Source organism: Neopelma chrysocephalum, unplaced genomic scaffold (genome assembly GCF_003984885.1).
Source record: "Neopelma chrysocephalum unplaced genomic scaffold, ASM398488v2 Primary Assembly neopelma1_22, whole genome shotgun sequence".
In the NCBI taxonomy this organism is placed as follows: domain Eukaryota; kingdom Metazoa; phylum Chordata; class Aves; order Passeriformes; family Pipridae; genus Neopelma; species Neopelma chrysocephalum.
The window spans coordinates 10,159,808-10,186,994 of NW_020897689.1; the positions used below are offsets into that span (position 1 = coordinate 10,159,808).

Sequence of the window (27,187 nt, forward strand, 5' to 3'; positions counted from 1 at the left end):
TGTTTGATATGTAAAGTCTTAACATTCTCTTGGAAATAGAATGGTAATTAATGTTTATCAGGACTTTGAAGATATAAAGCTCTACACAAGTGCTAAGTTTAGAAAACCTCCTTTGAAGTCTACAACTCAGAATGACTGGCCAGTACTGCAGACTGTCATCACAAAGAAAAAGCTTAGCACAGTAAAACAAGGAGGTGCAGCAGCCACACCGCTCCTATCTCATTGACAATGAGGGCATGATGCCATTCATTCTGATAAACCATAAGGTGAGCAGTAAAGATGAAGACATAGTTTTTAAAAGCAAAACCCAGAGTCTAACACTACATGACTATGCATTACACAATTTTCTCATCTCCTTTATAACTTATTCATAATATGCAAAGTGAAAGACCTGCCTCTTTATGAGACTCATTGCTTTACAATAATAGGGCATCCTTCATGAAATTAAGTTAGACAGAGTGATAATTACATGCTCTTAGAAACATTTTACATCAGGCTCAACAGCTGTGCTACAGACACAAAAGAACGTACACTGATCCCGGCTCTACACTTGGGCCACGAATAAAGAAAGGAACTCGAATATCAAAGTCATACGGCATTGACTTCCCCTTGACCAGTCCAAACTGCCCAATATGGTAACCATGGTCAGCAGTGTAAATAATGTAGGTGTTCTCCAGTTCTCCCATCTCTGCAAGCATTTGGTGTAACTGCAACACAGCACAGAAAGAACTCTGAGTAAAGTGTAGCAAAACATTTTGTGCATAATCATGTATAACCATCATTTATAAGCCTTAAATATACAGAACCAAACATGGCATCAATGAGGTTGTTTACACAGATGTTTTGGGGATGGGCATTTTTACATCTTGTCTTTACCGTGCTGCTAAAAAAATCAGCTTACAAGTTTAATTTCACATTTGACACAGGGGACAATTAAACAGGTCCAGAAAATTAGAATAGAAAAAATATAGTAACAATGGTGTAGTTGCATTAGTATGTCCAAAATTCATTGTGTACTCAGAGCTTGTGAAAAAAGTCTGCTACAGCTTTAGGGGAAAAGGTACTCAGATTTGATTTACTGTGTTAGTCTACAACTTTCTCATTCCTTACAGTTGTGGGCTTGGGAAAAGGCTGTAAATTTTTATTAAAGTTTAAAGAAATCTCTCTAGGGGAAGATCTTTGGTCATGGTGCTTGATTTTGGAACAAAAAGTCATACAAAGTACACCTAATAGTTCATGTATCATGTTACCTATAATTAGCTGTACACTGCATTGCCTAACTTCTGCAAACACCAGTAGACTGACACCTGAGTTGCTGTGATTTGCCAGTTCCCAGATTTCAGCTGAAGGACAAACTTTGAAGGGAGTGTGTGAAATGAATAGAAGTTGTCATCTGTGCACCTGTGTCTATCCATGTGTACACACAGGTGATGCATCTTCTGTTAATACCAGGCTCTATATTAGGCCCAGAGACTTTTCCCTTTAAAAAAATCATAGTTTATTGACCCAGCAATTAAAAAAGAAAGTGAGGAACTCGGCATTATATTGCAGAGAACTAGAATTCATTTCTGCTGGGGATAAGTGGAGTAATTCCTCATAGAACAATGACTTTCCCTGGAATGTGGTTGGTGAAGGTAAAGAATGAATGAATGAATTTAGTTACTGACTAATAAGATTGTATTCAGAGTAGTTTCTTGAACTCACTCTTTCCATAGAGTCGTCAACTGACATCAGGGTCTGAAGTCTTTTGCGCTGCAAGACATTTGTAAACTCCATGTGGATGGGCAGCATGGGCCCCGTGTACTGCATAATCCAGTGCTTATCCATGTTTGGTGCATAGTTATAGCTGGGAGTGCTGGAGGAAAAGAACGGATCTGAAAAGTTGTGCAGCATTACAGGCATCAGAGGAAGGTGGGAACTCCTCTAGCACAGAAATAGCCAACAAGCAGTTAAGTCACAAAATCCATGTGATATTTGACAAATACCAACAAACAGCACTTCAGTGGCTTCCAAGCTTCATTGGTTCATGCATCAATTCCTCAAAATTTTTTAACCACTTGCTTTCTGAGCTTTCTTTCAGACTCAAAGATCACTACAAGATCCATGTTAATATTTGGGATATGCCAAAATGTGTACTCAACATATCTGTAATCATTAAAAAGACTTATATGAATGATGCATCCCATAAAGATAAGCAGAAAAATTAAGAAAGTCAGAGATCAAAGATAAATGCTTCCCTTTAATATTAAGGTGAGCTGCCCTGATGCATCCAGCAGGAAAATTACCTTTAAACAAAACTCAAAGAAAAATATTTTTCAGTGGGATAGAGAAATTTAGTAGTCAGTACTAAGAACACCACCAGTGTTATCAGTTTTCAAGACACCTGAAAGAGTGAAAACACTGACTTTTTCCCTTTCCATCACCAGAGGCGAGTGCAGGCATTACCAGGAGCCTGAGTGCAATCCCTCCAGGACTGAGTTCCTGGGCTTAGGATCCTGACAGGAGACTATATGGTGGCCTTGAATGAGAGAGCTGAGAAAGTGCTGCAGCCAATGTTGTCCCTCCAGATCTATGTTCAGTCTCCATTACTTGCCCTTGGCCCTCATCTAAGCTATGTCCCGGTGATGCCTCGTGATGTGGTAGACACGCAAATCCTACCCATACCAAAATAACAGTTATTCATACCTTGAATTCTGTTAAGGTACTATTTTTTCAATGTGAATGTAAAGCACAGTGCATTACCAGCATAACATGAACTATGACAACAATACTGAGCTAACACTGCTATTGATACTAGTACTAAGAAGAAGTAAGGGCATAGAGTCCTATCCAAAGCAAAGAATGATGCTTTTGGAGTTTGCACAAACAATGAAGGAAAAATTTAAGGGAGGTGTTCTATCCATAGCCAGTGAATTTTTGAAGGATATCGTATAAGAAACAAGAATATGTTCACAGATACACCGCCTTGGAAGAAAAGGTTCTGCAAAAAATATGCCAAGTAAATTTGCTGTACAGACAAGCAGGTTACAAAAGCTCTCCATTGATCCAGTTTTAATACCTAGCATACATGCTAGATATAAAGGTGAAGAGAAATCAAACAAAAGCCATGTCCCATAATGTTTTCACCTATGTATGAGCAGTTTCCTTCTCCAGGAAGAAGGAATCTAGGCTTTGTCATTTTGATTAAGTTCTTTGACTTTTATTTTTTTCCTATTTCTAATACACTGCAGTACATAATACACGAGTTGCAGCATTACATTTGAAAAATAGACATAAATAGAAAGTGAAAAAAATGCTGTTGTGTTATTAGGTTAATTTGATTCTTGTGATTCTCTTTTCAGTTTATAGTAAAAATGTAATTCAATATTAATTTACTGTTTAGATACTGAAAATTATAATGTGAGTTAAGGTACATTTTCCCCATTGAAATATTTATGTGTAGTTGTCTTTTCTTCAGAGGTAGCACTGAACAATATCGACATTGTATACTGATTAACTTAAAGTCACACTTTTGACCAGTCCTTTATATTTCTTAACATGGTTGTATGGGATCACAGAATAGTGGAAGTAGTTGATTTTACTGTATCAGATATCGTATGATAATCTATAACTATATAATCTGAGGATAAAAATCAGCTGAAAGGATAACATAATACACTTATAGTCAACTGCAATAAATTAATGAAGTCCACATTTTAAGTGGAGACCATTTTTTGAGAGTTTACATAGAATTTGAGAAGTATGCCTCTAGTACACACAGCTAGTTTTGACTAATTTACTTAACCATTAGCCTCAAGGAAAAGAGAAGTGAGACAACAGTATCACAGGATTTTTCAATCTTTGGTAGAGATTAAGAAGTATGAAAACGTTGGTTCCCTACTTAGCAAAGACAAGCATAAACTAGAATTCCTTTTCTGCTGGAAATTCTTTTATTTCATGTTGAAAGGTCAAAGTTTTTGTAATTTCTCATGGTTGAAGTCTGATTTTTAAAATGAATACTGCCACAAAATTAATAAAATTTATCCCAGGAGCACAGCCCTTGTGTTGTTGGCTAGCCAGCAGTCCTAGCAGAGGGACTGATGGAGCCCCAGACCTTGAAGAAGCAAATCTTAGGAGTTTTGGTCACCTATCAGTTATCAGGCACACTGACAGAAGAGGATACTTCCAGTGCAAACTTTCCTCTGTTTTTTGGAAGTTTGTCAAATGAGATGTTTTCCCATGAAAGAGCTCAATTTTGATTAATCAGCATTTTCTAGTAAAACCCTACTTTTTTCAGTGGAGTCCTGAGTGCCACTGCCACAGAGGGATGAGGTGGCTGTGAGCTATGCTCAGCCAGCAGCACCGTGACAGCCTGCTGCTGTGCCAGGAAGGAGAGCCAGCTGCTGAAGCAGGCTCAGGTCTCATGTTCCCAGGCCATTGTGAGAAGCCTCCTCCACATAATGGATAATCTTTAAAAGCAGCACTCAAGGATTTAGCAGGGCAGTTAAAACCTTTCACAGACACTTTCCAAATGCATTTTGAATTTTCTGGGTGAGAAATGCAGCAGGCAGAGAGTGAGCAGAATTTTCCTCCCAGACAACTCAAGGAACGGGACCTTCTGTGAAACATCCAGTGTCACTGGCTGATGGATAAATGTGAAACAGGGGTTCAAAGTGTCAGAAAAAGAGTACTAGGGAAGAGACAGAAATGAATTCCAACACCCCACAGCTTGTCTGTGTTCCCTGAGTACCCCTGTTTATTGGGCCTTTCAGAAATCCACCAGGATGGCACTGGTTTCCAGCCACAAGACCTGACATTGCCCTCAGATCTATCTACCTTTTTTTGGTGTAAAACAATCAAACAAACATTACAGAGGTGAATCTGGGGGAGAATATTGCTGATTTCTGAAAACTTTTCCATGTAAATAGACCTCTCCCCTGTCAGTGATAATTGTTTAACACAACATTTTTTTCTTGAAACAGCTGGAGATATCAACTAAATATTCAGCTATTATAAGCCCTTGAAAGTCATCATAGTACAGTCTGTCACTGTTTCTATTCTTCCATTTTTGGGAACGACTTTGCTCAGTATTGACAAGTATTTCTGTAAAGTAATGCTGACATCTACATTGCCTTGATTCCTCTTTGCACTGGGAGTATAAAGTTGAAGGTATGTACCATATCTTCTATTGCCTCTTTTCAGTCACAGAGGCTATCTTCTGCTGAGCATGTTAGTTGATCCATGATCAGCAGACAGTGTCAGGTAGCCCATAATTTTCAGGTTGTCCCTGGCCTCTAAGTCTGGCAAGGAGCTACTGTAGTATTTGTCATTCTTGTAGAACATACTAACCTGGGCAAATCTACATTGCTCAATTGCCCACTTACGTTTGTCCAACACATTCTATGCAGAACTTAATACACAGAGACTTCTTGGTACTTCATGACAGATGTCTTCCGGAACTGGGCAGGACACTGGAAGATGCCAGATTCAAAAAATTTTGAACCGATACCCCCAGTTTAACTAACAAAAAACCCCGAATACATAACAATAATACATGTTGAACACGGTCAGACACTTTCCCATAAACACATCTTCATAATGAGAACAGTAATTCACCCTGAGATTTTGTAATCATTCACCTATCTGTGTAAATAAATTTACAGAGACATCTACAGTGATAATTAAATGTTCTGTGGGCTACAGAAGGAGTAAATATCTTTAAGCAGTAGTGCACTTTTCTCTTTAAAGGAAGATTCACCACAAAATCTATAATTTCTTTATATGTAAGCATCAGTTCAAATAGGTACTTATAGTTATGTTGAGAGAAAAGGAGTTGTATTAGCAGTCACCTTGTAGTCAAGAGGCCTCAGTAACTCTTTATGACAACATATTTGCTATATTTATATATTTAAAATTGAACTTCAAAATAAAGAATGCATCTTATTTGGCTTTTAAGGTACCACGATAACTTTTAAGTTCGACAAGAAATAAAAAATCCAAACCCAACAACCTAAAACAATGGATGTTTGTACTTGAGGATCTATTAAAATGGGGTTCTCAAGCAGCAAATAATTCAGTAATGAATTTCACTATCTTAGCCCTTTTGCAAAATATTATATAAATAAATAATATATAAATATGTAATATATAAAAATACCATTAAAAGATATTTTACAGTTTAAGAAAATAATGGGAGATTCAACTTGACTATTGCTGTTTAGCCAGTTGTGGTATCTGTGTGAAAAAGAAATAAAACAGAGTACAGCATGTTTTAAGAGCTTCCAGAATTCAGTACAACTTTAAATTAGTTTGCTTTCTAAAAAATTGATCTAAATATATACAAGTCTCTAACAGATGGGTTAATGTGGAAAGAAACAAATATATTTTCAAACATTTGTTGAATTGCTCATAGTAAAAATCTGTGTTTTCCCCTATTTACAATCTTCTAATTCCCTTCTGTTTCTATTCAACAAAAGAAAATTATGTTCACAAAAATACTGCCTAAAAGATATTGGTTTTAATAATTCCATAGAGTTCTCAGGGGTTTTAATCCCCAAAGTGTATGGCTAATGTGTTTGGATTGAGACTCCTCCCATTACTGAAAATAATACAGTACGTAGATGTCCCAGGAACATTTTCATTTCATAAAAATAAAAGTCAACAACATTTTAATGTAATTCCTATGGTAAAACTAATTGAGAAAAATTAATACTTTCTGTACAGAATTAACACCTCTATTATTCTTTGAAATATGATTAGCAAACATGGCATAAATGGTCATGTTTCTTCAGAAAAAAATGTAAATAAAAGAAGGAAGCAAATTCTTTGTTTCCAGGGAAAGCAGACTTCCAGGTTTAGACACTGTTCTTGGAAAGCAGGAAGCCTAGATTCTGGGCAAAATTAAAAGTAAAAAAACCCTAACATGACCAGTGCCATGGTCTGTACTAATGTGAAGTTGATTTTCACCATACTGGGTCTGCTTTTGCTGCCTTTTAAAAGGGAAATCTTTAAACCCAGTGATATTTATAGATCTGGGAATGTGAGGTATGAAAGTTTCACTCTGAAGTGTAACACAACTGCTATATTTCAGAATAAAGAAGTAAAAAAGTTGTTACCTGTTAAATATAAAACCTTTCTATTTTAAGAAACATTATTTGTTGCTGCTGCAGAACCTCATTGTGCAACTAGAATCTTACTTACATTTCTATTTCACACCGTTTCTTCTAGTCTTGTTTCAAGTTACACTTGCAATGACACACGTGATAATTTTGATCATTTATCTCTACATCAGGAGTCCAAGCAGGCCTCAGGCCAGCAGTGACAAAAGACATTGATATGTCAAGATTTATTACTGACGCAAATGTATGATCCCACTGTAATGGTCAAATGTCCACATTACAAGAAATACCATTGTAACTGCCAGAGGCTTCAGACTCGGCCTCAGGGACTCCAGATACAGTCGCCTCACACCCCAAAATCACAGTTAAGACTCCGCTGGGAATCCAGAGGTGCAAGAGCATTTCTCTTCATGTTTTGCTACTGCAGACACACCACTACCTCCACACCAGGTCTATCAGCACCTATCATATGATCTTTAAATGGAAATATAAAGTTCTGCCTTTCATATCATCTACCCTTTCTCACATTAGCTTGTGAAGGTTTCTGATGTCTCCCAAGATGTCATTTCTATCTGTTCCTCCTCAGATCTCTATCTTGGCAATAGAATTTCTTCCAAGTAGTCATAAAATCTTGCTGTCAGTCCTCCTGCCAGCCCAAGGATCTTTAACTCAGCACAGCCAGCAGTGTTTCAGATTTCCATTTTTTACATTCTTCAGTAAACCTGCCTCCTGCAGATTTTTGCTTCTAATGTTTGTTTACCCACAGCTTATAAACAGCTTAGGTCTGATTCATAGTTCCCCTAAGACTGGTTCACACTGGAAGGTAAAGGGAAGTTAAAGTGCCAGAGGCTCTGAGCATAACTGAGAATTGAGGCTTTGGTTAGAGCATCCTTTGAGTCAGAGATTTCCTGCTTAGCTGTTTGATGGAACAATATTGTCGTGTAACATAACTTCACATTTAACAACAACATTTCCAACCCTGCTCTCCAACAGATGATGTTCATTACCACAGCAAAAAATCTATGTATTGCTTTCATCTAGTACATCTTCTCCAGTCCCATTTTCTTCTACAGAAGTGATTTCTGGGCATAGCTAGAGTACATGCCTTAGTATCATTTATTTTCAGAAAATATCACTCATTATGGTCATAGCAGCCAGGATAAAGCTTCAGAAACATTTTTAGTTGTTAGAAATAGGACATATTTTAAGGAGAGGAGAAGTGGGAGAGTGGGAGGGAGAACTGAAGCTTAAAAAAAATAGAGTGTCTGCTGCTTCTGGTAAGATATAGTTTGTGTTTCATTGTAAACTGGAGTTAATAAGAATTAGTAAAAAACACTTAATAGTTAAACAGTGTACACATCATTACTGTTCTTGTCCTTGTAAGACTTTTCATGCCACTCCAGCAGGCTGTTTGTGCTGAGGAGGACAGGACTGTACATAATGATGGTATGCAATTCTTCATTTTCTTTTTGGCTCTGATGTTTTTTTCATAAATCTTATGGACTGTGCTACTGCATTCATTTGATTTTCTTCTTGCCATGTTGATAACGGAGGAACTGAGACCAACAGACCCCCACATTTGATGGCAGAATTCTCTTCCTTCCATAGCCACTCCCCTCTTCATATGTGCCAGTGGAAAACTTCTTCTAAACAAACTTTTGGGTTGTGGATTGGTGTTTTGGTTTGGTCTGTTTTTTTGGTGGTTTTGTTTGTTTGTTTTTTAATTTATAGAGGCAGAATTTCAATCAAATGGCACTTTACCAGCAAAGAGTCATCATATATTTTAAGGGTCTACTTCAGCTACTGTTCTTTTAAGCAAAACTTCCCCTCACATGTGGTTGACAGGCTATCTTAATCCTTGGTTTGTAGGTATAACCTTCCATCTCAGTTTGTTAAGCCAGCAAGCAGCTTTTGACCTGGTTTCCCTTCTTTGTTGGAGGTAGGCGTTACAGTAACATGATACAGCAACTACATTTTTAAAAACAAAATCCAAGGTCAGATGGCTGTCACCCAAGGTCAGAAAGAAAGAGATTCAAATGGTGCTTGACCACCAAGGAAGAAAACCTAAGGGTTAAATGTTCAAATTACACAAATCTTGGCAGGAGGGATTTTATTGTTCTTGTGCTGTTTTCACATGGAGCACCGAATATTTCTGTAAGAACTGAACTACTTGTATCTTTTAGAGCATGTTGCTAGAACATAATAGTTTTGGTAGAGGAATCAGTTGTTTGGAATCTTCAGCCACCCAAATTGGCAGTTTATCTTCATTTTGTCTCATTTCTTAGTCTGCAGACTGAACTTTAACACATGCAGTCAGTCAGTGCAATAAGAAACACAAAACAACGCAGCAAGGATCTCTTGAGGTCAATAGAGCAAAAAATCTTTGCAAGAAGGTTGCCAAGAAATTAACAACACCAGAAGAAAAGAAGCAGCACAGCCGAGTGCTCTCACAAGTAGCCTAGCAAAGCAAGATATTTAGACCCCAGGAGTCTACACAAACAAAAATTAATTTACACTCAAGTACTTAAATGAAACTAAGCCTCAAACAGATAACTAGGATCTTCTCTTAATCTTTGGAGGTAACATGCAACCTGTATAAGGTGGAGAGGTAGTTAAAAATCTGGAGACTAACTAAACCCATTTGGTCTAGCAGCACAAACTAGAAAACAAGTAGGCTGAAAACACCAAGCAGTAGAAAGTGTCAAAAGCATGATAAACCAAAGCAAGTTCCTACAAGCACTTATCAGAAGACAGTGAGCAAGGAGCCTAAAATGAGTTGCTTTGGCCTGGGGAGATGTAGGGGGAGATTCAATGATTCCAGTGCTTTTCTTCCAGACACGGTCCCCACAGCTGAGCGGAAACAGTTTGAATCCTACCCTCCTGTATGATGGATAGTCCTTCAGCAGACAGGATGGCTTGCCTGAGGCCAGGCAGCCTGTGCCACTAAATGGGAAGCAATCTGTTGAATGGGGTGAGAGCAAGTAGAAATAACTCTCTTGCTATGAAAAGTGGCAATTGAAAGGAGACATGTGAGAGATCCATTAAATTTGATGTAGTGGCTATTCATTATTCTTCACAGGATGGGAAGTAAGAGACACAGGTGGCATAACCAAGCTCCAGGTTTAGAAGGAAAGAAAAGGCAGACCTTTGTCCTCAGTGTAGGGAGTGACACCATGGAACTTGTTGCCACAAGATGGTGGGGCTGCCATCAGAGCTGAAAATGAGATCAGTACAATGCAAAGAGAATGGGGCACATTGACCTAGATGCTTCACCTAAAGTGATGATTTTCAGAAGCTGGAAAAACAGGGGGAAAAGTTTGTGGGGGTTTTTTCCCCCCTAAGCATTCCCTGCTGCTTTCTGCTGGAGCGCATAATTCAGGATAATGACTTAAAAACTTCTTTCATACAACCCAATATTACAGGTTTTATGTGTTCATGTCTATCTTATTTGCAAACTAATATCTCAATTTCATTAGTTCTCTATACAGGTAGAAATTATTCTGACTATCTAAATAACTACAAAACATGGCTGACTGATTTGCATTACTTGCAAAGTCTAGTCTCAGGAATGTGCAATCATTGAGAACATAAGATTATGAGGTCAGGGAAAGTGGTGCATCTAGAAACTAGCACCCAGCAAGAGGATAAAAAAATACCAACTAACAAATATTTAACCATACGCGATGAACAGCAAATCTCTTTCTGGCCCCAACTAGTGATCAGTTTAGATATGCAGTTTATGCAGTAACTGCTACATTGCAATTTTAAAGAAGTTAATATAACCACAAAAAACATCCTTAGGAATTAGCTACTGCAGGGTGCCCAAAATGCAATTTGCAGATCAAGAAGCTTTCCAAATGTAGTATGAAGCTGATTTATCCTCATTTAGAGACACCAAATCAATGTACAATCCAGCTGTAATATTTTATTAAGGTAGGGTTTGATGTGCAAAGACATTGTTTAAGAACAAATGGAAAGACTGGTCTACAAACCCATGGTAGACACAAGTGCAGTGGAAAGCTTCCATAGCATCTCACTATAAGGAAAAGGACACAGAATACTCAAGGTATGAAGCAAGATGTGTAATCCAAGACTATCTACAGATTTTTAGCTAGAGTTGGTTTCAGTTCTAAAGCTAAAATGAATAATTCTTTTTTTTTTCATTATAGTTTAATCACCAGGAAAGATTAAGAACGGTATTTTAAAATGTAGTCTAATAAGCTATTTTGGGAATCTGCCCCTATCTAGTCTATAAACAAATCTGGTGCACTCAAAAGCTTCAAAAGGTTGTTTTTACTCTCAATGCATTCAGTTTGTTAGAGCCCAGGAAGCACATATCTTAGAGGAAAATGAAGGAAGTAATATCTTTCCAACAGATCCTGACCTGTGTCTACATATTTTCAGGGTATTGTAAGAAGCTGCCCTTACAAAGCCAAATACTGACCTTTTAATCTCCCACAACTTCCCAGGAGGAAAAGAGCTTCTCTCTGCTTTAATAATGGTCAGAGCTGTCACTCTCCCCCGCAAAAGGAGCAAGCACAGCAAAAAGCCAAGGAAACATTCACTGCTTACTATGAGTTTTTTATATTTGAGTTCTCTGTTCCTGCAATGTCTCCATAAACAAATTCCTCACAGAAGCAGGCACAAGGAGTGGGTCTGGCAGTGTGTGATTTTGACTTACATATGCTGTGAAGCGTTGGGGTAGAGCTCTGAGAACTGTGGTGCAGAATCCTCGGGGCCATGGGGTGCAGCGTGGCTGATGACCATCATTATGGGCCTATGGGGATATATCCTCTTAGACATTCTGAAGTAATTAATGCTCTCATTAGTGATTAGGTCTGTGAAGTAGTCCTGGAACATACGATTAACACAAAGCAAAAGTTACAAAGTGCATGATTAATTAGATCACATACTATCATGTTATTATGTTATTTTCAAGTCCTCATTAAAGCTCAGATCAGGAAGTAAAAGCATACCATCAAAGAGATGTATGATTTGAGGGAGCATAGGGGAGACCGAGAAGTAATTACTTTCTTAAGCAGGCAATGCCACATAAAATGAGATAGTATTTTGCAAATCAGATACAAAAGAAAGTATTAAGTAAATTTGATTACCAGATTTTGCTATATAGTGCCAAATAACATTTAAAGTGACAGACTGTACTGACAAAGATATGTTTCTTGAATTTCATTGACAAAACACTTCACAAGGTAATGGTTCCCAACTAGCATTGACTCTTATGCTGGTTTTATGTTTACATAAACCTTTCTTGCACAGTCTTTGTTCAGACTCTACTTTCACATCTGTACAAAGTGGAACAGATTGCAAAAAATCTTTATCAAAGAAATTGCAAATGAGAATGCAGGGTGCAGTTGAATTCCTGCGGGCTCTGTTCATTTAATTGTGCAACTTTAAGCAGTGCAGCTGCTGAGATTAAGGTTGTGACTCGCTAATAAACTGGCTTAACCTACAGCCAAGGTGGCAAATGGAAGCCTACAAGGGGAAGGGAGGAAATGGAACTAAGAAAAAAAGATGAAAACTTAAATTAAACCACCTGCCACCTTAGAGTATTCACTGTTGGCCTGGAGGTCTAGTGCGAGCTTCATTGAGAAAGTGCTGAGACAATGTTTGTAATTTCAAGCACTTCCAGGCATGACTAATCTTATGTTGTGGATTCGAGGCCCCAAACAGCTGCAAAAGCAGAGCCTCAGGGACAAGGTCTGTGTCGCATGTCAGTGCTAGGACAAGCCAACCAGCTGCGACCTCCTCGCTCACTCGCTCCCTGTCCCCCTGCCCCTTCCCCTCTCCTGTAGCAAACTTGGAGTGCACACAGTAGCCCTGGCTGCTACAAACCCTGCAAGCATATGGAAGAGACAGTGAGTGATATTTTAGTTTCCAAAATGGAAAATGAGTGCGAGGCACCAGGGTTGGAATAATTTTTGGGTTTGTGGCCTGTTCAAGTGAAATGCCTATATGACTGCTCTCCCAAAGCATCTGATCCCCTCTTGCTTCCCTATTTACTCTAGCTACATACACTGGGTGTGTAAGGAATGTATAACTAACCAATACTCTTTATTTTCTTTTTTTTTTTGCTCTCTATAAATATATAATGAGTATCATGTAATTTCTATGGATGGGAAAATCAGAAACAGGCATTGCGAGCTTCCAATAAAATCTCATTACATGGGTCAGAAACCACAGCTGCAACATCTGTATCATCTTCCTTGAGCTAGTCTGAGGAAATTCCAGACTGCTTTCTGCAGGCTGGAAAGTCTGCGATCTGCGCTCCTAACCCTTTCCGAGAAACTTCATGGCAGCAGGCAGGTCACCTTGGCATACTTTCCACACTTTGTCAAGAGCACAAACAAGCTCTGAACTTTTCCAGTGGCTGTGTTCTTGCACTTATCTATTCTCATAGTCATATCCGGAGTCTGACACCACAGGCATACAGCCTTTCTTTGGTGTGCACTGTATAATGGAGAACAACATTAACTAAGGTTTCTCCTGCGGGTAGTAAGTGACAACACTCAGCAAACTTTAAAGTTCAGTGGCACAAGGGGTACAATTATTTTGGGTAAAGGTTTCTATTTACTTTTTGCTCCTGCCACCAAACCATCACTCTCTGGGAGAGAGGAAGGGAGGGTGAGAAGGAGGGAGGGAAGAATCATCAGACTCCACTGAAGAGCCCTGGGAAACTTTCTTCTGTTGAGTGATTAATATTCTCATGTGGAAACTGATCTGCAATGCCCTGGAGAGAAAATGACATCTCAATTTCGTGGTTGTAGTTGGTTAAGTAATTAATTACCTGGTTAATTAATGATCTGAAAGCTATTTTTATATGGATTAATCATGTGGCATTTGTGTGTCTGGAAAATACCTTTGCATAATCAAATCCATGCTTCTCTTTGTTACCATTGCGAGAAATGGTGTAATTATAGAAGCGAGAGTTCTTCACTAATCCAACCCACTCTCTCCACCCAGGAGGGATGTAGCTGCCATTGTATTCATTGAGGTATTTCCCAAAAAAAGCTGTGAAGTGAAAAAAAAAAGAACACACACACACATGAGGCTTTGCAATCCAAGTCTTTTAGTCTGAGTCAAAAGAATGCATGAATGAAGAGAAAATGTGTTAGAATGAGTCAGAGTTGCTTTACCAAAAATCTTCCTTTTATAGCTTAGAGGGTTTTGAAATTAAAATAAGTTATTTCCAGAGTTTTATGAGAGTTGAAAGCCTTCGTGACTCTACATTTTATTCTTAATCTTTTAGAATCTAGTGCTCATGTGAAATGTTTTCAGGCTTTTTTTTTTTTAGAAAGAATATGTTGCCCTTCATTTCCACTTGAATATGGGAAAAAACCTCAGTGCCCAGAGGATACATCTGAGAAACACCTTGTGGTTTTAAGCAAGTTCTGTGATGTTTTGAAGCTTGTCTTCTACCTTGAAAGTTTGGGCTTGCTATCCTGGCTACATTTGTTAATTTGATAAAAGATTTGAAAAGTCCAGATCTCCATCCTACTGTGACACATTTGGGCAGAGCAAGAGAGAATGTCCACCCTGCTTTGCTGCCACATCTTCTCTAAGGCAAAACTAACAGAGACAAAGGCTTGGAGGTCAAGCACCTCTACCTGGCCTGCCAAACTCTCTGTATTTTTTTCCATTAGGTGACAAGTCAGAATCCATTCAGACTAAAAATTTCAGCCTTTGTGGTCGGGCCCAGGAGGGTTCGTAAGTGTTCCTGTCAATTCCTCTGGAAGGAAGTAAGAAGAAAAGCAATCTCACAATGCAGCCAGCTCCCAGATATCTGGAAGTGTGGATTGCCTATGCCAAAGATAGACACCAAAACCAGCCAACTGGCTTTGGGAGGGAGTATTAATGTTGGCAAGGCACCGTGGCAAATGGAGCTGTGTTGCTTCTAGGGAGAGATGGGTATGGAAGGTCTTTAGCTGCATTTGTATGGTCTGTGGCCTGGATAGAATAGTCAGTTCAGATGGCTCTGCCCTGCTTTTCCCCTGCCTGGGAAGTGTGGTGACAAAACACCTGATCAGGTCCGCAACTTGGATTTTTAGGGATTTATTATCTCCAGCTCAGTCCCAGCAGGTTACTCTGTGGGTGTCTCAGTAACTTCACTGTTTCCATCTTTAATTATCTTGAGGTTTACAAGGCCCTGGAGGGTCACCTTTGCCAGCAGTTCTGCTGCCTTTGTCCCCAGCAGTCTGCACACTGGTACTCCAGGTGCTCGCAAAATGAGAAACTGCTGAAGAGGAGGGAATGACACAGACCTCCCCCTTTACAGGGACGGAGCTCCTCTGGGTAAGAGCTGCTTCTCTCTCTGCACCCCTCATGGTGCCCCACTCCCTACCCTGAGTGCAGCCAGGCCTACCTGCAAAGAGCTGCTGCCCAGAGCTGCTGTCCCTCAGCTGGGCTGTGGGACACACCTCAAACCCCTGTACTTGTTTCCTACTAGGAAATGAAGTCACATTGGAAAACCTCACATCCAACCTAGACACATTCAATCTAACCAAAAGAGCACATTTGTGGAAGGCCTTAAATTATTCAGATCTAATTGATGTGGGCATGGGGAACTTCTTGGGAAAACTGGTGGAAAAATCAAAATGTTCATAATTTAGACTTGCCTGAGGCAACATACTGTGGAACTGCCAAATGTCACTAACCAGAGATTATAGTCATATATAATCTTACTTTCCTATACCACGTGGAATGTGACATATAAACAAGTCCTACAGACACTAGACCAGGCTTCCAGCTCTTCCTCCCACAGCCACCAAGAAAGCAATCCAGCCTGTCTCCTTTACACTCCTGAGGCCAACCAGAAGTCAAGAACTGTGAGGTGAAGAGGGTGGATGACAGTGGGCAGGAAATATGTGCCCAGCACTGTTTTCTCCTGGAATGGAAACCATGCCTCTCTCTAAGGCAGCCAAACTGGGTTAAACTTTCAGTCAGATGTCATGGGAAAGTATAAGGGTAAAGGCTGAAATACTGTGAGAGGGGAAGCCAAGGAACGAGTAGAAGGGGAAAAGAAGTCAGAGAGAGACAGCAGTGAAGAAAAGTATGGGGGAGTGACGTGACTGAGAGAGAGGAAGCATTGTTGAGCCAAGCAAAATCAAGGACAGTCTGTGGTTACAGGGGAAATCTGAGGTCAGCCCTCCCGAGTGCCATTCCAGATTCACCAGCAGCTACTGCACAACCTTGGGGAACCTCTGAGTCCCGTGCTCATCAGTAGAGGGCTCTACTGCCAACCTTCCTCCCACAAACATCAGAGGCTTTCAAGCTTGAAATGGGAGTTATGGCCATTTATCATATAAGATGGTTTGATTGCTCCATCTATTATTAAGACTGACTTATACAGAGACCTGGACTCTGCTATTTGCAGTCTTGCCAAACTTCAATCATTAGTGATGATAGTTTCCATGCTATCTGACTCAGGCTGCGTTTTGCTCTATGGAACCTTTAGCCAAACAGTTCAGCAATTTCCAAGAAAAGGGCTAGGGAAAAATAAACAGATTTGCCCATTTAAAAATCATTGTCAAGCTTTTCTCTAAGAAGTTCTAGTGTCTGTAGGTTTTGATGTAGTGCCTTTGTAAATAACGGAGGTGGCTATGAAAATGTCTCAAAATGACCAAGCTCTGAAAAACTGTGGCACACAGATGATTAGGAAAGTCTTACTCCAGCTTCTCAGTTTAACATCACCATGGGGTGTTCCTTTATGGACCTGAGAAGGTTCCCACAGTTTCAGTTTTGGCACTAAAACAAAGAGCCGGCAGCTTCTTTCTCTCCTTCTCTCCTCTCTCTTTTGATATTTATTACCTGAGAGAAAGCCACCAGCATAAAAAGCAGAGATGAAATGACCTGGGGCATAAGGATGAGAACAGATAAAATGAATTTAGAAAAGGAAAGGATGGCATGGAACTGGTGGAGGCCAATTCATCTTGGAATTTCCTTGCTTTAGATTACTTAATTTTCTAACTTTAATAATGTTCTGTTAGCTCCCTTTTGGCCCCCTGAACCCCATATTTCAGTGCATGCTATGAGACTGTGGATTGACAGCCTGAACCATTCACCTTTGTCTTGGCAATGATTTAGTATTTTATCATAAAAATAATCTCAGGGCTGTCAAGTTTTAAGTAGCTCCCTGAATGACAGCTTGCAGAAATAGATGTTTTCCCCTGTTGCAGAGTAAACCAGTTCCCATGTTAAATGTGTAGCAAAGCCCTGAATACCAGCAGAAGCTCCAGTGGCTGTGATAATGGATTGCATTTGCCAAACTGCTTTAACCAAAACTGGTTTGTTGGTCAAAAACTCAGGAGGATATGAGTAATTATACAGATGAAGGGAAAAGACAGGCTTTTACTGAAATATAAGAGTTCAGCCCTGCACCATGCGGTTTTCTGGGTACCACTGAGTATAGGATAGGTTGAGTGAGTCAGAGCTGAGGCCCAGTGCCAGCACTTAGTGTCTGGCTCTTCATGGTCTGAATGAAGACAAGTGCCAGAGTAAAAGGAAAGCATAGTAGTGTCCATGGGGCCAAATAGCAATCAGCAAATAATTATGATGGGTGTCCTAGTTGTTTTCTGTTTAACCAGAGGATTGTAAACAACTAAAACAGTATTCCAATATGCCAGAGAACCGCCCAGGAACTGACACTGTGATGTGCAAACGCTGGGTCTTCACACGCTTGGCTTGTAGAGTCAACCCTCATCTTTAACTCAGGTGTAGTCCAACACCTGCTGAATTGCCCAAGTCTGAGTACTGACTGGGAAGGCTCAGCTTTAAAAGCCGCTCATACTCAGCAGTTAGAGGGTTTAGAAAGCCATTTCTGCTTGTAATTAGTAAAATGGAGATTATGACTCAATAGGTAAAAGCCTCATTAAAAAGTAATGCCATTTCAAGGGACATCTTTTCATTATTGCATGCAATGGCCCCCATAGGGATAACGGGAAAGATAAATGCCTGCTTTTGCATTTTAATAACATAATTTTTATCTGCATTCTGGCAGTTTTGCTAACTGTTCCCAGGACACATTGTTATTTTTAATCACATGTAGTGTAGCTTAATATATCAGAATAATTGTATTCTGTATGAGTACGTTCAATTTAGTTTATGCAAACAACAACACATGGCATAGTGAACAGACATCTATGTATCTCTGGAGGGGCTGCAGAATATACACGTTTGTACCTAACATGAATAGATGCCTTAATACAAATTTTTGTTTTCCCTTTAGCAATTAACTAATGGTTTCTGAACTGGACTGAGAGATCCAGGCGGTTGCAATGGGTGCAAGACAAAGAGAATTTGACCTAGGAGATCTCTGGAGTTTGAAGCCAGAATACTTACAGCTGAATGTGATTCAAATTCTCATAATTCCTGGGACATTTTCCCCCAGCATTTTTTACAAGCAATTATGACTAATGTTTACAGTATTACACAATAGGGTTAGTCCTCTAACTGCTATCAGCATTACTGGATTAATGTACAGGTGAACTGGGCTACATCTACTAGTGAGACATCTCTGCACTTCCATGGATCAAAGGATGTATGTTTTACCCTTGTTATTATTTGTTGAGGCTTATGGGAAAGTTTCCGATTTAAAACAAACCCAAACCTCTAAGAAGGCATGCTGTAGAAAGGTTTAGTCACCGTGACCCAGACAAGAGCTTTAAGTAGACAGCCCACTTCCTTTAACAAAGTCAGGAAACCATTTACAGGAGTTGCAAAGCACTGTTTATATGACATTTCAGGGCTGACACAAAGTGATTCTGTGCTTCTGGGGACAGGTCCAACACAGCTTCAACTTCCGAATTATTCCAGTAAATTCCTCTTTACTTTCTTCCCGTTATGCAAGCCATAGATTCAAACCTGAGAAGTTTGATTTTTCCCTTCTGTTGAAAAATTGCAGAGCATTAGCGTATCACGTCATGGAGGTGCAGAAAGCCAGCTTAGTACGTCAGCACCACCCAGGAAATGAAATAGGCATTGTCCCCAAAAAAATATGGTGAGGAAACTGAGGCACCAAGAGGTTAACCTTCCGCTAGACCTAAGTTATGAAGGAAGCCTGTGGCATTGCCAAGAATTCAGATTTCTCAGTTTCCAGTCTTGTAACTTAAACGCAGTTCTCCGGCTTTGTGGGTCTTTCCCAGTTGCTGCCAGGTTTACCATTGCAACCAAAAAGATCATTAAACATTTTATAACTCAGCAGTTGCAAAAGGCATTAACCCATACCTTGATACAGCAATTGTTAGACTGGGTGATGTCTTTAACAAAGCCTGTATTATCGGCCAAGCTGGTAGCACTTTCCAGTATTGATGTTGTCTGACACTTCTCATTATAAGATCTTGTTTTAGCTCCTTATAATTCTCTTGTACTTGGACTTAAATTTTCCGCACTGGGTGTCTGCTGAAGGCTGAATTTTTTGAAACTTCTTAGCCCAAACAGTAGCCATCTTTGAGAACCGTAGTAATGGAAAAGGAATTGTGGTTAACATCTGAAAAAAATTATGTGAGATTTCATTTGATAGCACTTACATGCTCTGCACTGAGAGCAGAAACTCTGTCAAAGACATGATGGGCTCCCTGTCAAGGAGGCATCTATTAGAATCCTTTGAAAAAAACCCTGTGATTTGCATGTGCTGGAAATCAGGACACCTCAGGACATTATTCCCTGTCCACCTGTGAGTGGTGTCAGTAGGTGGGAGAAAGTTGATTGAAATGTAGAGGGCAGGAGGTGACCAGATAAGGACAAGCAGTCTGGGGAACAGCAGGGAATCCAGCAAAAGAGCTAAGGGAGGGGGGAAAGCAGTGGGGGCTTGGGGGCCCAGGACTTGCAATGTCAACCAAGAAACTGGACAATGAAAGGAGAAAGAAGCTGACTGACAAGGGGGGTGGGAGAAGCAGATTTGCTGATCAGGCTGGGAAAGGAGATCGCTAATGGTAAGCAGTGGGAACAGGACATGTCTGTCAAGACCTGACCGGACCTGCGAGGGGAGGGAGGGAGGGAGGGAGGAGGGAGAGAGGGAATGACTTGAGGACAGACAAGCAGGGGGACAAGGCTCAGAGCAGAGGCCAAGGTGATGTCTTACAGGGCCAGAAAACTGGGATGAGAAAACACGAGTAGACACTGCTACCCTGCCTAACAGGGTAGGATGAAGGGAGCCAGAAGTGCTTTTGGACATCAGGGAGGACACAACAATGTCTGAAAGGACTCCTGAGTCTCACTGGTACCTTCCTTTAATCAGACATCTGAGAACCTATAGCTGCATCCCTGGCCCAATGTGTGTGATAAAAACCCACTTTACCTAGTTTCTCAGCAAGTGAGCAGTTGAGTGTTGCAGAGGGGATTTGAGACCCCCATCCTTGCAGATGCCAGCATCATCAACATGCTGATCAAGAATCAGCACCTCTTGATAGAGCTAGTCTCTCTTTTTAAACTGATGAAATTTCACCCTCCAAGAAGTGGTATGTTATTATGTAGTTAAAGACTATAATTTGGCCATGTGAACAAGAGATGAAATAGTTCCACAGACAGTGTTCTACCCAGATTTTCCTAAATGAAGCACTTGAATACATAAACTTGCTAAAAGTCTTTCAGTGTATGGTTTTCTGTATGATATTTAATAGCATAGAATTTTTCTTTAAGCATAAGTAGGCAGATAGGCTGTGGTTTTTGATGAGGTCTTGGACAGAAAACAAAAGTTTCACTTCACATGATACCACAGAACTAGAAAATCCTGCATGTTATCCTTTTTGGCCTTTTTCTTCTTCTACATTTCATTTTTTGTGGACTATGTGCATATATTTGCCATATTTCACTTTCATTTATACATTTTTATTTGTTGACCTAAAGTGCAAATTATTCAGAAAAGTGTGGAAAATTTTTAATTATTTAAATATTTACAGATTAAATTATGTCTGATGCTTCCCAGATTCTTTTGTACCAATGAAGGAAGAACCTGAAAGCTCAGAGTTCTCTTTCTTTTTATTTTCACTTTAGAAATAATCTGAAAACCAGGACTCATTCTCTGCTCACTCATTCCCACCTCTGTATCATATTCTGCCACTCTCTCTGCTTTGAAAGGGTGCATGAGGCAGGATACAAATTAGGTCACTGAAATGATGCAGATTAAAAATAGCATGTGCTGGCAGTGATTTGTGCTGTAAGGCTGTGAACAGGAAACACACTGGCTTTGCCTCCAGAGGAAATGTATTGTCTGCCTACACCTTCAAGAGGCATAGCTTTTGCTCCCTTTATGAAAGATTAACTTGTCCCTGTGTGTCAGAAGGGAGTGGTGCACAGTTTAAATACTCCTTAGCTTTCAGTCTCCTGTCATCTTTGTGTTTTATTAGTTCTTTGGTCATTAGACTAAGAAATGTACCCATAAGTGACAGGTGTCAATGGACACGTTGATGTGTACTGTTGAATACATTAGCCAGTTGTCAACCAAGTGACCATTTCTGTTCAGCACTACACAGAAGTCTGTGACTAATGTCAAAACATACCAGATAAGGGCATCTTGGTGTCAAGTCACTTCCTGAGTTTTGAGTTTTGCAAATGCAGCCATTTAGGAATTAATGTTTGAGCTGCTTAACTTTGCTATGCTAACGTTTTTTTGACACAAAAGGAGGAGAATGACCTCAGAACACTCACATGCATGACTCTTGAATGTTTTTCTAATCAGCTGATACATTTGAGCAAGAAATAAAATACCGGGAAATGCATCTTCCCAAAGACAATTTGAAAAAGTGAAAGCAAATAATTGCCTAACTTGGTGATCCTGTTCTTTCAGGTGGGATTCCATAAAGGGAGAGCATTATGCATTTGGCATGATGCTGTGAGGCTGTCAGCAGCTGTTGAGCCAACACAGATTCCCATTCTCTCCTGCACGGTTACCCTGGCTGTGAAGGGCTAAGAGGAGTGAGGATTTGAATGTAGTAATTTTACAAAGCAACATTAAGCAGAGAGGGCTTTGAATGTGTAGGTATGTTGAGTCAGGGTAAGGATTTTAAACTTGCATTTCTTTTCATATTTGCAAAGGGATGAAACTTAAGCTGGCAAAAACGTAAAATCCTGCAGTATACAAAGCATGACACATTATTTAAGAATAAAATACTAATTATATTTATGTCTTCTGGATATTTGCTGTTCTCATGTGATGGTTTTGTCTTCTAAAATACTAAGATTATGCTTGGCTACTTCTCAATTATTAAGATGTAGCACAATTCTCCCTTCCTACTGGAGGAAGTCAAGGTTGAGGTAGTGCACTCCTGGGATTTTCCTTTGTGTTTGTGTAGGTGAAACACAGTGGGAACTGGCAACAGTAAAAGGCACATCTGAGAGGCAAGACTACATGTTGTAGGACTGAGACAGAACAGAACAGGACAGCAGAAGGCGAAGAAAGTGTAAGACTGAAAGAACAGCAAACCAGCCAACACTATGGAAAACACATAGCAAAATCTCTAACTTCTGCATCTAATAATCTTATGAATTAAATTTCTAAATCTAAGTAGCTGAAGGGATATCTACTGACATTTAAAACTATGAAATGAAAGAAAACTTCTCAAGCTTTTCTCACAATTTCCACAAAATTTGAGTGTGACTCTTTTTCCTCTCTAGTATGAATAGCTTGAACCTATGTAATTAAAACAAATGTGTTGTCTGTTTGACACTCTCCAAAGTTTCTTTCTTTTCTCTTTCTACCTATTTACTGTGTCTTCCATGCTACTGCCTACAAATTCTAATTTAATGTTACCAATTTTGTGGACTTCAACAATCAAGAAGCTGTGCAGTTGGCTCATTGCTGCATTAGCATACAGCTTGTGAATAAGGGAAACTGTAAACATTGAAACAATCTTTAAATGTTTAGGGATTTTTAAAAATGATAATTAGAAGCAAAAGTGATTTTGGTTTGGCAGGGATGCTTCTGAATATTGCCTGCCCTGCTACTGCCCAGCACAGTTCCTGCCTATGATTTAGCACTAATGTATAATCTTCAAAAAGGGATGTTTCCATGAAATCCAGCATTGCCTTTAGGTCACATCAGAGTAAAAGAGTAAATTAGAAAAAGGAAAGAAAAAACATTCTGTTCTTTGCCAGGTTTTCCCAGTGGGCTCCAATTATAACTGCAGTTTATTAGAGCACATTTCAGACCTCTTTAAATGGCCTGCTGTGCTTGTGTGGAGTCCTCGTGGCTTCAGCACGACTCCTCTCATAACAGTCTGCCCACATGTGATCAGTTGCAATACAGAGGGTTTAGTTAATGCTACAGCAGGTTTAGACAGCGAGTGCCTTATAGATACTGAAAACTATTTGGACTAAACAGAAGTGAGGACATTATATAAACACCACCCCACTCCTTTATTCCCACAGACTTATATAATAATTTGATCCCATGCAAAAAGCGGGAGTTAAATTCTCATCATTTCAGAGTACCAGGTTGGAGGTATTGTACATTGTCTCATTCAGACTGGAGCTCTCTGGTCAAGTGCCTTATCAGGACTGTCACCAGACTGTGACTGCCCTGGGTCATTCACTGCTCTTTCTCTGTCTCAGTTTCCCATTGAGGGCGTTACTGATTTACTCTCAAAACACGTAGAAATGCACAGGATAAGTGCCCATAACATCTGCAACATCAAAACAGAGTCACAACTAGACTGTGTGGGGTGTAGCCACTCTCTCTCCACAATTCCCTCATTTTCACTCCCAATTATTTTTGACTCCCAGGTATTCTTGAGTCATTATAATTTTACTAAACTTTCTAGCTGTGAAGTGTAGATTATTACCTGGCTAGCATACTTTTGATGACTTTTTAATACGGCAACAGTATCCTTGAAAAATATATTATAAGATCTCCTGTTAATTAAACTACCACCTCAAAAAATAATTGTGGCTTAATTAGAAAGTAGGCTCATCTTACAAGGAGTAAAAAGGTAAATCTTTGGGGCCATGGTATTTTGGGTCAAACAATGTACCTTGGTCAGAATTGGAGATTCATACAAGTATTTTCATTTGTTTCTATTTTCTTTTAATCCTTCCTGCCTTCTGTTAAAACTCACCTACCCTGATGTTATCTCCGCTTGCCTCTGGAAAAGGACTTTTTTCTTTTCATTTTTTTTGACTCCTTTTTCCTTTCAATGTAAGAGGGCCTAGTCTGTATGCAGTGGACATCTCCACATGCCTTCTTAATACAAGGCAGTGCAGAAGATATGTCCAAAACAGTGTTTACCCCCAGAAGGGCAGAGAGGGCTAGTGACAGAGCTCTGTCGCTAGCTCTGTCCAGTTTACGTGTGAAGCATTTAGTTGTGCAAAGCTAAGATGACAAACTAATAAGATAGTAAATTTTAAGAACATGAAAGCCAGGTCCTTCATGAAGCAGCCATTTATCGAGCAGAAAGGATTTCTGAGACATAAGTCATGAGACAAAGCTTATATTTTAGGTCAAATTCAGCAGCACCTTTTCTAGCAATGATTGCCAACTCTCTCTTCCCTCCTTTTCTTCTTCAAAGCCTTCAAAGAGGTTTAGCAGCGCTGTACTCAGATGACAACTTCACTGAGACCAGCTTAACAGAGACTGAAGTACTATTCCGTGCATGGGTCAGAGCCAACACCGGGTCCAAAGAAGTTAAAGATTTGTCTGGTTTTACTTTTTACACAGGAAGCAGAAGGTCTCCAGAACTACAGATGCAGAGATACGGAAGAAAAAAGAGTGAACTGTCTGCGTGGTGAAGAAAAGATGGCAAACAGGCAGATAAGTTTGAAGCACTGGATATAGCAGCATTAAGAGATTTAGGACCAGCAGACAGCATGGAGACATTCACCAGCTATATGTTTTGAAAGCAATCCATTCTTGTGCCTATGCTGCTGATAGAAACAAATCTCTTTGCTGCCAGTAACATTGTAAGGAAGGCAGTTGGCACCAAAATCTGTGCCTCGCTGGTCCTGTAAAGGGGAGTCTTTGTAGCTGAACGATACTTCTGGACAAATTGCACTCTGATGACCTCGCACAACTCTGGTACCTTGTGAAGGGGAAGTCAGGCTGGAGCCTAACGTGTCTACAAATTGAATCTTAGGGGATAGGTGATGCAGAAATGAATTGGGTTTTACATCAAGCCAAAGCACAGATGAGAGGAATAAGAAGACTTCTTTGTAGACAGGAAAGGGATCTCCTGACTACAGAAAACCACCAGGAATTTATAAGAAAACTATCAAATCTTATTGGTGCATAGTAGAACAATCCTTCTTAAAGGCATGTTTCTATTCCTTTTCAGAAAATGCAAATGAAATATCGCCCCATGGCAAAGTTTAAATTATACCATTCACCTTGTTTCGCTCCCATGACAGGCACTCCACTCCTGTGAGGTCTTTGGCACCAGTCCCCAGCCTTGCCCTGACATCTTCTTCCATAACTGTTAGCAGCTGTCCACAAGCAGGCCATAATACTGACCATAATCACGGCTGGAACTGCCAGTTCAGACCCACAATGCCACTAAAATGCACCTCTTTCACAGTAAGTGTAACTGCCCAACAGCTTATTTTCCACCTGGGACATCCAAATGTGAAATATGCTGCTTCACTGCAACTGAGTTTCTTTACATGGCTGTTACTGCAGATGTGGACCGTCAGGCAGTACTACCCTTCCTCTCCATAACATTCAACCTCTGCTCTGCATAACCAATTTGGGACAATAGTTGCTTCTGTTGTGGTTTAACCTCAGGCAGGAACAAAGTACCATTCAGTTGCTCACTCACTCCCCACCTCCCATCTCAGTTGGATGGAGAGAATAGGAAAGTAGGTAAAATCCATGGATTGAGATAAGAACAGTTTAACAACTGAAATAAAATATAATAATAGTAATAATGATAATGAAAAGGGAGACAACAAAAAGAGAGAGAGAAATAGCCCCTCAATAAACTTCCAAACCCCCAAGTCATGCACAATAGAGTTGTTCGCCACTCATTGATATACAGCCAGTTTCCATGCAGCAGCCCCCAGTCAGCTTTTCCCACAGTTTATGTACTGAGCATGATGCCATAGGGTATGGAATATCCCTCTGGCTGGTTCAGATCAGCTATACCAGCCATGTTCCCTCCCAAATTCTTGCGCTCCTCTAGCCTTCTTGCTGTCAGGGCATGAAAAGCTGAAAAGTTCTAGAGTTAGTATAAACACTACTTAGCAACAACTAAAAACTTCAGTGACCACACTGAATCAAGATTCAGTGATCAAGATTACTCTTGTGCTAAATCCACACCATAACACTATACCAGCTACGAGGAAGAACATGAACTCTATCTCAGCCAAAACCCAGACAGTTTCATTTCAGGCAGTGATTTGAGACTGACTGCTGAATATGTCAACTTCACCTTAAACGAAGAACTGCTGTTGAATCGTCTCTTACCTGTTCTATACCCAGTGTTATTGAGATACACAGCAAAGGTACGTGGCTCGTGAGTAGCCTGCCATGAGGGAGAAGAGCAGTTTTCATTGTTGGTGTATATGTTGTGGTTGTGTACATACTTCCCAGTCAGCATTGAGGAACGTGATGGGCAGCACATCGGGGTTGTTACAAATGCATTGATAAAAGAGGCTCCTCCATTCTCCATAATCCTTCTGGTTTTATTCATCACTTGCAAGGACCCTGCAAAAAGAGGTTTTGATCATCACTGTGCTGTAAAAAATTGTTTGAATATATTGACTGTTGTAATGCTATTAAAAGTACAGTATCAGTGATTAGCTTGCCTTTGAACATCTGTGTGCTCTACTCTGTAGCTTGGGTAATTTTAGGAGAAAAGATCAGATTTTTATTACATCACCGAAAATATTTTACAGGATTCAGGAAAGACTGAGTTCTTTTTTGTCAGGCTCCAAAACAAAGTTAAAATATCGACTAATCTAGAAATAGAGTGTTAAAGCTCTATCAAATTTCCAGGTCAATAGTTCTTCAAGTGCAGCTGTGAGAAAACAGTACTTTACACAGAATGAATTATTAGTCGATGTACCAGTAAAATATGAAAAATGCTGATATTACCAAAGAATATGTTAATATTCTTTCAATTTTATCAGATGACTGAAGAGAGAGAGAG

General features: G+C 39.8%; 1 protein-coding gene across 5 annotated transcripts in view; it reads right to left on the reverse strand.

The window, feature by feature from the left end:
* Positions 1-27,187, reverse strand: part of SULF1 (sulfatase 1) — a 122,755-nt gene that overhangs the window by 31,514 nt on the left and 64,054 nt on the right. For all 5 annotated transcript variants that reach the window (XM_027698064.1, XM_027697897.1, XM_027697728.1 and 2 more), the window contains 5 exons: positions 26,503-26,742; positions 13,975-14,126; positions 11,779-11,948; positions 1,705-1,855; positions 532-707 (listed from right to left, as the gene is read on the reverse strand). In XM_027698064.1, the coding sequence (XP_027553865.1) occupies positions 532-707; positions 1,705-1,855; positions 11,779-11,948; positions 13,975-14,126; positions 26,503-26,742 (889 nt within the window). The remainder of the gene's footprint in view (positions 1-531; positions 708-1,704; positions 1,856-11,778; positions 11,949-13,974; positions 14,127-26,502; positions 26,743-27,187) is intronic.